At 31.0% G+C, this 13,824-nt stretch overlaps 1 protein-coding gene across 1 annotated transcript; it reads right to left on the bottom strand.

The window, feature by feature from the left end:
• Positions 1 to 13,792, bottom strand: LOC127727134 (calcium and integrin-binding protein 1-like). Its single transcript, XM_052234576.1, has 7 exons — positions 13,656 to 13,792; positions 10,406 to 10,440; positions 8,783 to 8,888; positions 7,678 to 7,825; positions 5,146 to 5,255; positions 4,037 to 4,125; positions 1 to 3,417 (listed from the first exon to the last, which is right to left on the bottom strand). Exons 1-7 carry the CDS (start codon positions 13,704 to 13,706, stop codon positions 3,396 to 3,398), a joined length of 561 nt encoding a protein of 186 aa, XP_052090536.1. The 5' UTR covers positions 13,707 to 13,792; the 3' UTR covers positions 1 to 3,395.
• Positions 13,793 to 13,824: the final 32 nt, after the last annotated feature.

Genomic DNA, 13,824 nt, shown 5'->3' with positions numbered 1-13,824 from the left:
TTTAAAACAAATGATTGTTTATTTTTCTTTCTTTCAAGAAAACAGTATGATGAATACAGTACATATTGAATACAAACATTATACAAAAATTTACATGCAAAAAAGACATGTCATTCCCTTCCTTGGCAGTCTTGCAGTAGTTGTTAAAGAACTGTCTGAAAAAGGGTTATTCAACTTATAAGTAGAGCCTATTTGAGTCCTCTGTAATTAATATAATAGATTTGAATTTCTGTACTGTGGATCTATTATTATTTAAGGAATGACTGTAATTTTTTTTCTGTCTATGAAGAAATAACATCAAAAATGTGGTGCACACTGAATAACCCGCATAGCGGGTTATTTTAAAGTGTGCACCACATTTTTTATGTTATTTCGATTGATGACGTCACGGTCACATGACAAAAGTATGTCTATGAGCTGATAAACAAAACAACGTCAGCCAATCAGAAGACGTGTTACATCCAAAATTAAATTATTCATTATTGGTAAAGGTTAACCAGGAATTTCAGTGATAAAAAAAATAGGAATTTCCTTTAGACTTGTATTGAGAATTTGTCAAAACCAGAGAATCAAGTATCCATGACAACAGAATCTCTCCTTAATCCACAGAGTTTGGTACAGATGAAGATAAATAAATCCACAGTATCTGCATTAATTATTTTATAAAAGATTTCAAAGAAGTATTACAATGTCTTCAAATGTGTTTCATTTATATATGAAGAATCTTTAATATTCTGTAGTATAAACCATAAAGGTTACTATTACCTCTTTATTTTTACAACCTTGTGGCTATGAAGCCATAGAATAAATATACATTTTATATAAATATAACATATAATAAAATTAAACATAGTACATATGGAATTCAACAAGTAACAATTTGTAATATATAAACCAAATTCTAATGTAAAATGATAAAAATATTTCCAAATAAAATGCTAAAATTAGGAAGTAAAACATTTCTATCTGTGAAAGAAAACTATTTTCAAGCAAAAAAGAACACATAGCATAATTAGCTAGAACAAAAATTGTCATTTACTTACAACTACAGAATCAAAAACATTCCCATTTATGTTTTGAACCAAATGAAAAGTTTCAAACAGTCAATCCTCAACAAATTATATTACATAATTTACATTGACTGAACAACAGTAATATCATTACCGTAATAGGAAAACAGCATTGATCATTGAAAATTATATTTATAACTGTTAAGACAAAATACAGTAGACTCCACCTAATCGGATATCAGCTAAACGAATATATCGGCTATTGTAATATTATTTCAAAACACCAAACCCTTCCCTATATGTTTAATGTTAATTTTATCGTGTAATCGAATATCGGATATAAGAATATATCGGCAAATCGGATAAGAATATTCAGGTCATTTTGTTCAAAACCATGCACAATCGGATATTTCCAATGTTTTTCTGACAGGAAATGGACCTGGAAGTTACGAATTTACAATCTTGCAGACAAGAAGATTTTGTTTTTACTAAATAAAAGGAACTATTTCTTAATAAATTGTTGTCTTTAATCATTGTCTTCCTATGTCATGTGAATTAGATGCCCTTTTACTTCAAATGGTTTGAATTTATTTATAAAATATGCAAGACTCAGTTGACAAGTTGACGTTGCTGTTTGGAGAATTTTGATTAACTCTAAATGTTCACAGAATCAGAAATATAATCTAAACTGAATGTACCTCCTTCTGAATAATTTATTGCAATATAAATATAAATCCCTTTTGACAAGAGAAATCTGACTTTTGTCAGATATATTTTTTTCACATGTGCAAAAGTAACCACATGTCATGGATGCCATTTTGGATGTTTACAAATTTGTGAGAAAGCCTCTAGAACTATGACCTAAATATAAATAGTCTTAAGAAAACATAAACTTTATGCAATAATATTTTATCAATCATGATTATTTTCATAAATTTAAATTTGATTATTTAAAGAAATAAAATTATAACAAATACGATTTTAGTTTGGAGATTCTACACAGACATGCTTAGATTTATTTATAGCCAAATTAGTTTACCTGTGTGATAATGTAAATAATGGATATTTATAATTATTTGCTTACAAAACAAATAAAGACAAACTATGGATGGTAGATAATAATTCACATAAATATTTCAAGACATTTGATTTATTTTAATAAATAAAGGATTTAAAAACTGCAAACAAATTTAATCATTACATAATCAGCTGATAATTTTTTACACAAACATCGTGGTGATGTAACTGATAAAAATCACTCCATCAATCCTCCAGCCCTTTCCCATATTTAGCAATTGTCAGGGTTAGTAACATCTCAGGACTATATCTACTCATTATTGCAGAATATTCAATGAATATACATTCATCGTCTAATTGAATATATCGGGTAATCGGATATTTTTAGCTGACATTTTGGGTATCCGATTTGCCGGAGTCTACTGTAATACAAAAAGGAAATTTAGTACATTGTAGTATATTACATGTAGAGATTTTATATCTCTGCATTAATCCAAATTCAGTTCCTGATAGAACCATATTAAAAATTATAGCATCAAGGTTCCATGATGCTAAAATTCCTCAAACTTATTCTGATGTATCAATATTCCGTGAAACTGTTATAAAATCAAACAATTTATACAAATAAAAATGTCCAAATAAAATGTCGAAGAATACAGTTTTCCTTTTCATGTGACTACAACTGAATAAAAAACTTGTATCTATATATAAAGAAAAATCCAGGAAAAAACCTGAGAACACACAAACTATTGCATAGAATATATACATATAATGCTATAATAAATGAATCCATTCTTAGTTTGAATGTAACATGGTCAGACAACATATAAGAAGAAAATGTGTCTACAAGATACCTATGCCCTCAACAACAACATGAGTTTTTGTATAAATAAATATCAACTAAATGTAGGTTATAGTGACCTAAACATTGCTGACTATTTTGTACTATAGAAGATTGAAGAATTGCAATGAAACTGAAAAAAAAACAAGAATGGTATACTTGAGAAATTGAACTAATTTGCTGATAAAGACAGTAAATTCAAAATATCAAAGGTGACATTACATATAATTACTGAATAATTTTCAATATTAAAATTTAAATTTTGAGGATGCATTTTCTGGATTAAAAAAAAATGAATACCATTATCTTGTTAGACCATTAACTGTGATTATAAACATGTTAAAAGAATGAGTCTTATTGACAAGTTTGTATAAAAATATTGTATATTACATTTCTGTTAGTAATAATAAAGATAACATTGTATAACTATTAAATGCTACAGAGTCTATACAGAGAACACTATTACAGTTGTCTGATGGATTGATTGTCACTTCTATCACAGATCTTTTTCTGATCATCAATCGATTCTACAGCCGAATTCTAAAGGAGCTGAAATGAGGAAGAAATAACCAATATAATAGTTATCTTAACAAAAAATTATAGCTCTGAAAACAATCTCATTCTGTTAAACCAAATCTTAGGCCAATCTAGATCAGTTTCTTTTTAGCCAAAGATAATGTTAGATACATTTAAAGGAACATATTCAGTGGTTGTTATGTCATATCTTTTAATAATTTGATGTTTATGGCAGTTTTTTTTTTTTAAAGTTTCTTTAATTTATTCCCTACTTTTTTTAGACTTGAGACCTTTTGAAACATGACATATATTGCAGACACATAATGCCTGTAATTTTTTGAAGGCTGTATGTTGCCGACTAGATGTCTTTTGGGTATTGTTATGAGGTTGTTGTCTCATTGACATATATATTTCGTCCGGAAAAGGCATGAAATATTTGCCACTGGATATTAAGCAAACATCAATCCTTCAACCATTGTCAGACATATAACCCAATATATATATTTTCTTTAATTATACATAACCATTTCATATGCATTCCTATAAAATGCATTAGGTGAAGTCACGTACAGATATATATTCATGATTACAGAGTAAGCATTATTTATAAGGTTACATATATTGACTTTAAAACAAAGTCATATAAACTCACTTCACAAAATCTGGTGCCTTTGATATCACATGTTCAAACTCAGCAAAAGACAGGGAATCATCATCATCCAAGTCAGCTTCTTCAAGAATCTAGAAAAGTACATGTCATTTATTATAAGGCAATCATGAACTGTCAAAATAGAGATACCAATGATAAATCAAAGTGCTTGTGACCACTGAAGGGCAAAGATTGCTTCATTTTGCATTTTTCTGAATTTTTAAATAAAACTTTGAATTTTATTTTGCTAGGCAAATAAGAAATTTGAGTTGGAGTCATATTCCTTTGTTCATGATTGTACATTAATAGTTTAACCTTTTTTTATAATAGATTCATACACCATGCATTACTTATGTAATTTTTAATGAATAAATGTTTTCTTGACAAGTATGGTAATTCAAATACACATCATATTGTAACTTAAATATCAAAGAATAACATATCATCATTAAACTTCATGACATTGACTGGATAGGATCTAAATAATGATCACTTCACTGCACTATTTTGTTTGAACTAAGGTAGTGATCAACCTTGGAACATATAGATATCAAGCCAGTACCATAGGGTTTTGATTGCATTTCATGCAATCATTATCCAAAAATAATCCATGATTCCATGGCCTGTTCTGTCAAGTTTTAACAATACTGTTTAAGAATCCTGTATAACCAACATGCTGAAAAGGGCCTGCTTTACTCCCTTATAATTTGATATTAATTTTAATATAAAATTCTGCTTCGACAGGTTTTCAATTTAGAATGAGTACAGTTAATTTTCCATCCATAAATTTTGACATTATTAAGAAATACGGTTTCAACTCCCTTGAACAAACTTGACCTTAGCTAGATTTGGCTATCCTTAGTTTGTCATCTTATAGCTCCCCATCTTTTTGGAGTACTTATGCATCCTAGGCTAAATTATTTGTCTTTGAGGGTTCCTGATGAAGGTCAATCCAGAAAAGCACTTTGAATACAACTAATTTATATTTATTTTTTTAAGACAGGTTTCAGTGTATAACAACATGATTAACCATATGCCAATGTTTAGAAAAAATATGCACACTGGTCATTTGTATCTGTAGTATTTGTTTATAATTTACATGGTATACATACATTGTCAATCAGTTGTTGCATCTCATCTTTACTCAGGTTTTGTTCACCTGTCAATCTGTCTACAACTACTTTCAAGTCTTCACTGGAAATCATGTCATCTTCATCAAAATCTGAAATAGTCAACTCATTTAGCCCAAATTGTCTTTGTGTAATTAAAGGAGTATAGTGTGTTGATTTATCATTAAAAAACTGTATCCTATATGATGTTATATTCCACTTACCAAATGTATAGTAAAAATTAATAAGTCTCTTCTTCTTAAAATGGCTTTCATTACAGTAAAAGAATTAATTGCAAATCTTTGCACCTTCCAAATCTACAATTGCACTGATATACAATATTACATGAGTGAAGTGAATGGTAAGTAGATGTATTATTGCTATTATGACTATATACCAAAAATCAGCAATTTACCATAATTACATGTACTTACACTAAAGTGAATCTTTAAAAAAACTAAACATTATGTGCTTACAAAGAACCATCAATGATATTGATACAAAATTTACACCTTTGTCTTGCTTTGTGATATCATCACAGACCGAAACAAGAATGTGTCCATCGTACACGGATGCCCCACTTGCACTATCATTTTCTATGTTCAGTGGACCGTGAAATTGGGGTCAAAACTCGTTTGGCATTAAATTAGAAAGATCATATCATAGGGAACATGTGTACTAAGTTTCAAGTTGATTGGACTTCAACTTCATCAAAACCTACCTTGACCAAAAACTTTAACCTGAAGCGGAACAGACGGACGAACGGATGCCCAAAAACATAATGCCCCTATGTGGGGCATAAAAACATTATTCCTTTTTCAAAAATCCTTTGCATTTGTAGCAATTGTCAAAATCTTTTCTTGAGGTTTTTTAAATTGAGACGAGTATTGAGTATATAAGAATGATAAAGTTATTATTTCATAACTCAGGCCGTTCTTGGATTTGCACACAAATTTAACCATACACTATCACATAATATGTGTATGTATAATGATTGAGGTAATTGTTAAGTGTGTTAAAAGAGAGATGGAAGATACCAAAAGGATATTAAAGTTATGACAAACCGACAAGGCCATGGCACTAAACTCCTAAGTTTATGACAAACCGACAAGGCCATGGCACTAAACTCCTAAGTTTATGACAAACCGACAAGGCCATGGCACTAAACTCCTAAGTTTATGACAAACCGACAAGGCCATGGCACTAAACTCCTAAGTTTATGACAAACCGACAAGGCCATGGCACTAAACTCCTAAGTTTATGGCAAACCGACAAGGCCATGGCACTTAACTCCTTAGTTTATGACAAACCGACAAGGCCATGGCACTAAACTCCTAAGTTTATGACAAACTGACAAGGCCATGGCACTAAACTCCTAAGTTTATTACAAACTGACAAGGCCATGGCACTAAACTCCTAAGTTTATCACAAACCGACAAGGCCATGGCACTAAACTCCTAAGTTTATGACAAACTGATAAGGCCATGGCAAAAAACCAATAACAACCAAAAGATGAATAACAATAAACAAAACAAAACATAGAAAACTAAAGACTGAGCAACACAAACTCCACCAAAACCAGGCTTTATCTCAATTGGTTAGCAGATCCTGCTCAACATGTTCCTCATGTAAGCAAAAACTTGGGGGATAATTCTAATCAGTGATGTCTAATTAGAAGAAAAGAGGACCAGGTTGTGGTTAAGACAATAGGAACATATTCCATGTCATCTGTGAAACAGATATTCCATAACTGTCAACCAACTTGTGATGGCATTTGTAAAATTTTCAAAGGGATGACTTCAACATCACCACTTGGAACCCTTGCTTTAATAGTTTCCTTGTTAGCAAAAACCCTTTATCAAGGAAATATGATAGGAAATGCAAGCTCTGGAATGTTGTGTTAACTGGGAGATATACTAGTATACCATACTCAATATGCAGGTGCTGCTGGAATGTTGCTACATAGAAATAGAGAGTTCAAAATTAAGAAGCTGAAATCATCTCTGTTGTCGTTTTCATTTTTCATTGTCAATTTTTAGATGTAATTCTTATTTTTCAAAATATGAAGCAAACTTGACTGTATCTGTTGTATCTTTTATTTCAAGTTCAATGGGATAGATGCGTTCAACATAGTCACCAAACTTTGAATGATTTAGTGAGAGGACATCATCTACATACCAGAACATGAAGTTAAAGGATAATGCTAGCTTCTTTTCATTCTTCCTAAGAAGCTCCTGTATGGAGTCTGCCTGATATGAATAAAGGAACAAGTCGACAAGAAGAGGAGCACAGTTGGTTCCCATGGGAATACTGATTGTTTGTTGAAAAACATGTCCTCCAAACATAACAAATAAGTTGTCCATCAAGAAATCAAGCATCTTGATAATGTCAGTTCAGAGTTTTTTGGTTTGAATCACAGTGGTTTTTTAGTATGATTTGTCCTTCCTTGTTAAATATGCCAATTAAATATATATACCAGATTTTTTTTATCATAATATGTATATACAGTAAGACAGAAATGTATTGTTGCCATACCATAAATTCTGAATGCATATTCAACCTTTACATTCTTGGGTGCACCATCACTGAACACAGACATCATATCCAGGAAATCTTCAAATTTCATGTTTCCATCTCCGCTTGAGGAGAAAACTTTTACAATTCTGTCACTGAAAGGGTTAACCTAAAAGAATATTGATACATTTTATTGGACTGGTTTAAACACTGTATGAAACTTATAAAACAAAGGAAAATATGTAAGCACCTTATTGCCAAATGCAATATAAAAAAGGGATGTGGTATAATTGCCAATGAGACAACAGTTACTATCCACTACAGTCCAAATGATGTGGATTTAAGCAACTATAAGTCACTGACATTGTAGTCTTCATCAATGAGCAAAACAAATGTTATTAAACTGACAAAAATTGTCTAAATATAATAATTCCACAAGCAGAATAGACATTATGTCATACCCGATAAATAAAACAACTAAATGAATGAACATTTACTATATGTATAAATAATAGGAGCTATAGCTGTTTAACAATCAGACACTATACAATATTTAAAAATTGAAATATATCAGTGTATTCATTTATTGAACATATTGTTACAATGCATCTATCATTATTACTAATAAAACAATTTGTCACAAACATCATTCACTGGTTATCTATTACAAATGACGATTGCATTTATGGTAATTCACCTTTAACGCCCTTGATATATATTTAATAAAAAAATCACTAACAAAAAGTCATCAGAAATTGTCCTGATTTTTAACACAAATGGCAATTCTCAACAAATAAATCTTGTGTATACTGCATATCCATAGATTATTTCATTTCATTATTTTATATCAATGCAATACATAATATAAAGATATGTCTAACTTTACTCCATTTGTTGAAGGTTTTAAATATTGAGTTGAGGAATAACTTTCAGGAAGAACCAGTGTTTGCCAAAAAATTAAAATAAAATATGTGATAATGTTCAGTACAAATTTTCAGGGCAAACTTTTTGCCAAACCTATTGTACATTAAAAGCTGTATATATGAAGTTGAACAGCAGCTGCACTGAATTTGAAAGCTACATATTCTTGTCATTTTGTAGAACGACAGTATATTTATACTGTTACCTTTAATTCTGGTAGTTTTAAAATCTTCTCTTTATCCAGAATTGATGTCTTTTTAGTATTTTCATCAGCGCTGTTCTCATATAAATCCTTGTATCTCTTAAAAACACTGGGGAACAAAAAAAAAAGTATATATAACTTATAAATAGAATTAATGAAAATTTGTATCTGATGCATGTCCTACTTATTTCAGAAATTGATTTTTAATGAAAAATGAACATTTGCTACAGTTAGGTTTAAGATTTGTATATCATGTATATTTTTTCTTCTGCACATATCTTCAAATTTTGAGACAACATCACAAACTAATGTGGTTTGTGCTAACATATTCAATTATCTTATCAAAACTAAAACAAACAGAAATGAAATGTGCTAATACAACTACATACCAAATATCATTGACTTACCATAAGTGCTTCCCCATATTCACAAACTTAAACAAATTGTTGAAGACACCCCCAAATCAGGTATGATTATAAAAATAAGAAGATGTGGTATGATTGCCATTGAGACAACTCTCCACCCGAGACCAAATGACATAGAACATGTAGAAGTTAACAACAATAGGTCACCATACAGCCTTCAACAATAAGTAAAACCCAAACCCATGTCCTTTTTAATTATAAATTCAGTGTTAATATAAGTAGTCTTTCTGATTTACAACTTTCCTGAATAACTTAGATACAATTTGCTTATCACTGAAGACCATTTACATGTATCTCTTAGACATTGTTATATTGCTGTCTCCTTGACATTAGGTATCACACATATCTTTCCATCTAAGGTATTTATAAGAAAATCTTGAGATGATGAACATGTAAGGTTGCAATCTAACTGTGAATTTAAAGATAAAGAACAGAAATAAAAGTACTGTCCCTTTTCTTTTGGACTTTTACATGTGAGCATATTGATTTTGTGTCATAAATTGTTTCATCAATAACATTATATCCATTTTTTTTATTGCAATCTGCATCAATAGAATGAAGTTTAATATTTTCAAACAGCTAACAACCAAACCTTTTGATTTAGAAAGAATGTGCCAAATATTGGATACTCAGATTGGATATTGATGTTAATGATTTAGCCAAATATTGGATATTGATGTTAATGATTTAGCCAAATATTGGATATTGATGTTAATGATTTAGCCAAATATTGGATATTGATGTTAATGATTTAGCCAAATATTGGATATTGATGTTAATGATTTAAAAGTTTCTATGAAATTAACCACAGTCCTTTAGATTCAGATATAGAAAATTAGCTGCTATTCTGTACTATCAATGACAATGAGACCTTTTATCAAATTAAGTACATGTAGTTACAATTTCTTAAAATTTTTCTGTTAAAAAGTCAAGAAAGATCTTCCTTATCAAATAAACCACAAAATGAAGTAATGAAAATAATTGTATTAATGGAAGGATCATCCATTTTATTGACATTTTTCAGTGAGTTATCATAAGGGTCCTCTGCAGTAAAGTAAATTGGTATTAAAAGCACCAAAAATGTCACGGCTAAATTGATGTCTGACAGAAGAATCAGGGTTCTCAATAAAGTTAATTCTTTATAAACACTGTAATTAAGGATGACCTTTAAACCAGGAGTAAATACATAAACAGTACTTACTGAAGGATCTCTTTCTTAGTGAAATATGTCAAATCCTGGAAGAAAATATAAAACATGCAAAAATGCATCTGAACAATGATAATATGCATTCTAATATATTTTATTTGAATATAGAGAAATGTAGAATTTAGCACTGTAACATCTCGTCTAATATGAAATTTCTTTTCACAGTTAAATTTTCAAATGTGAGGCTGTGTTAAATTTAACTTTTTAATACTGGTTAAAGAAATCAGAACAGTGTACTGGCTGGTCATTATCGCATATGATACAATTTTGACATGCCTTCATAGCTATTGAATATTCATGACTTTATACATAAGAACAGCACGTGTAGCCAAAACTGGGAGTTGTAGATCTGTAGCTTAAATGTATATATGACATGTAGTTTATGAAATAGAAAATAACAACTGAAATAAAGTTTTAAATTATTACAAGCCAAGCAAGTAAAACAAGGATCTATTCGCTGTCACAAAAATATTGTCCGTTCATTGTACATGTTGTAGGTAGAAAATTTTGTATTTAATGCAGTAAGATTTAATTCTTATTTTCATAAGAGGGGCCAACCGCCTTGGTGGTCTCGTGGTATTCACCTAGAGTGCAGGAAATTGTGGGTTCGAACCCCAGCCAGGTCAAACCAAAGACTTCAAAACTGGTATTTGCTGCTTCTCCGCTAAGCACGCAGCATTAAGGAGTAAGAGCAAAGACTGGTCAGCTCGGAGTCAGAATAATGTGTCTGGGTAAGGTGACATGTCTTCCTACAGACTGTTACCTTGTGAACTAGCACATTAAAAATCCAGCTCAGCGTGTAGGTCTAGTACAAAGCAGGGTTAATATTCATATTACATTAACATGTTCTCGTCCTGAATATACATATTAATTTGCCGCTGGACATTAAGCAGCTATCCATGATCATCATGAGAGGGGCCAGTTTGCAGACCTTTATTCAATGTGATTAAACTCCTTTTCATAAGTGGGGCGAGTTGGTAGTCCTCAATGCAGTAAGATTTAATTTTTTTATTCATAAGTGGGGCGAGTTGGCAGACCTTTATTCATTGGGATTAAAATCCTTTTCATAAGTGAATACGGAAGTTCCGGGACACGGTTTTTAGTTGAATCTGTCATGTGACCTCCATCACCACGTCACCAAAATGTTGGCATCGTCACTTCCAACACATGTTGAGCAAACAGGTGAAAAATTTGATTTTATACTGCACAAAATATTTGGGAAATTAAAATCTAATAAGATGGTCACCCTCCCTCAGTCGTACGGGAATCAAGATTACGTACTTACAGAACATAAATTATTTCTATACTACCCTACAGAATTACGATTCTGAAAATGCTGGAAACTATTAATAGAGCAGGGATACAGACGCGCCTTCTATCTGGTAAATGACGTCATAAATTGTGTGAAATTGACGATCTTTTCCGGTGAAAGACATGATTCCAGAAATTGGCTGACCTTCATTCTTCAGGATTTTACTCTGTTTCATAAGTGGGGCGAATTGGCAGGACTAGATTCAATGGTATTTTACCCTTTTTCATCAGTGGGGCGAGTTGGCAGGCCTTTTTATTCATTGGGATTTTACTCTTTTTCATAAGTGGGGCGAGTTGGTAGCAGGTTGGGCGAGTTGACTTGCTTCTGTTCAAATGAATGATTGTGTCATAGACGGGTCGGTCTTTTCACCACCGAACACCCAAAAAGACCACTAACTCTTAAGAAAAACAGTAATGTTACACAATAAAACAATAAAATCGATTAAATTAGGTAAAATTTAATCCTATTGTCCTGTTTTTCACATTTTTTTGTGCATTAGTGATGTCAGAGACATACATGTGTATATATGTCTCTGGTGATGTTAAGGTTGAGAATCAAACAAAAAAAAAACGCTTCCGGATCCAGCAATATTTTTTCGGGATTTACACTGTCTGTATTTCATTGTATATTATCTTATGGTCTTTACTTTTCAATTATTAGAAATAAATTGTTCAAATAAGTTAAAACATTTTATTTAATGTGAAATTATCACAATAATTATATTTAAAAAAATGTTAGACTTGAAAGTGTACTGTTCTGACAACAGCCCGCCAAGACTGTTCTTTTTGGTTCTCTTGTTATCATTTCTTATTAATTTGTGTATATATATGTATAAACATATTCATACTCGTTCAGAAGGTAAGTCAAATATATAAATAAAGAGGAAAACAATATATTTAGGTGTGTTAGATGGTATTTTAATGTGTTCGGTGGTGTTCAGCGGTGGTGTTCAGCGGTGGTGTTCGGTGGTGAAAAGACCTACCAATAGAGAAATGAATTAAATGAATTTGTGCACAGTGTCAGTGCCAGTGGTTTTATTTAACAGGTTGGGAACAAACCCTCTACATGGTGTTTTTACCTGTATAGAGGGATAATCCTTCTATAGAAGGATACAATTATACCTTTATAGAGGGGTATTTTTGTTTAGACTGGATTTAAAGCAAAATAGGGCAGATTGGCATTTTCTAGTTATATTGGCTATAATCTATAGCATTGTATGCATCAATAAATGCACTTTATTAAAAATTGGGATGCCCAGTTTTTTGCTAAAGTGACAAAACTTGAAATCTATTGTATAGCTATCTGAACACCTGATCAACAACAAAAGGGACAGTTGACCTTTAAATTTTATGTTAAATCTAACAATAGAAATTCTGTTCAATGAGGCATAACTGAGTAGAATTTACCTGATCATCACAGCTTTCAATTATGATGAACAATAGATTGTATATTCAGACAGTTTAGCAGTAAACTGGGCATGTACAAATTAAATTAAGTACATCAATTGATGCATACAATACTATAGATGATAGCCAATATAACTAGAAAATGCCAATCTGCCTCATTTTGTTTTAAATCCAGTCTAAACAAAAATACCCCTCAATAGAGGGATATTTTTATCCCTCTATAGAAGGATTATCCCTCCATACAGGTAAAAACACCATATAGAGGGTTTGTTCCCAACCTGTTTTATAATACATGTACTATTTGTGTTAAGAGTTTTTAATATAAAGTGTGTGATTCTCTGCAAAAAGAAGAATGCCATAAATTTTATGGTCATTTACTTATTTTGAAAGCTTTTTCAACATATATACATAATACATGTCATCCTATCTTTTGACTTGTGTATAAAAATAGACAATATCGTGACGTTGAATTTAGGCTCATTTTTTTCATTGAGATTCTTTCAACTTTACTTTAAATCAAGTATACCTGATAATCGGTCAATTCTTGTTCTGAAAACACGCTATGTGAGCTTCCCATGCTTTTGCAATGTAAATAATACAAATTTCACAGCCTAACTTGACAAGTGATTGTTTTACTTGGTTCCTTCTTGTGGTAAATTTAAATTTTCGATTTGCAAACAAAACGAAAATACAGA

This window comes from Mytilus californianus, unplaced genomic scaffold, assembly GCF_021869535.1.
Source record: "Mytilus californianus isolate M0D057914Y unplaced genomic scaffold, xbMytCali1.0.p SCAF_19, whole genome shotgun sequence".
NCBI lineage: Eukaryota > Metazoa > Mollusca > Bivalvia > Mytilida > Mytilidae > Mytilus > Mytilus californianus.
This window is presented reverse-complemented; position numbering and strand designations above follow the sequence as displayed.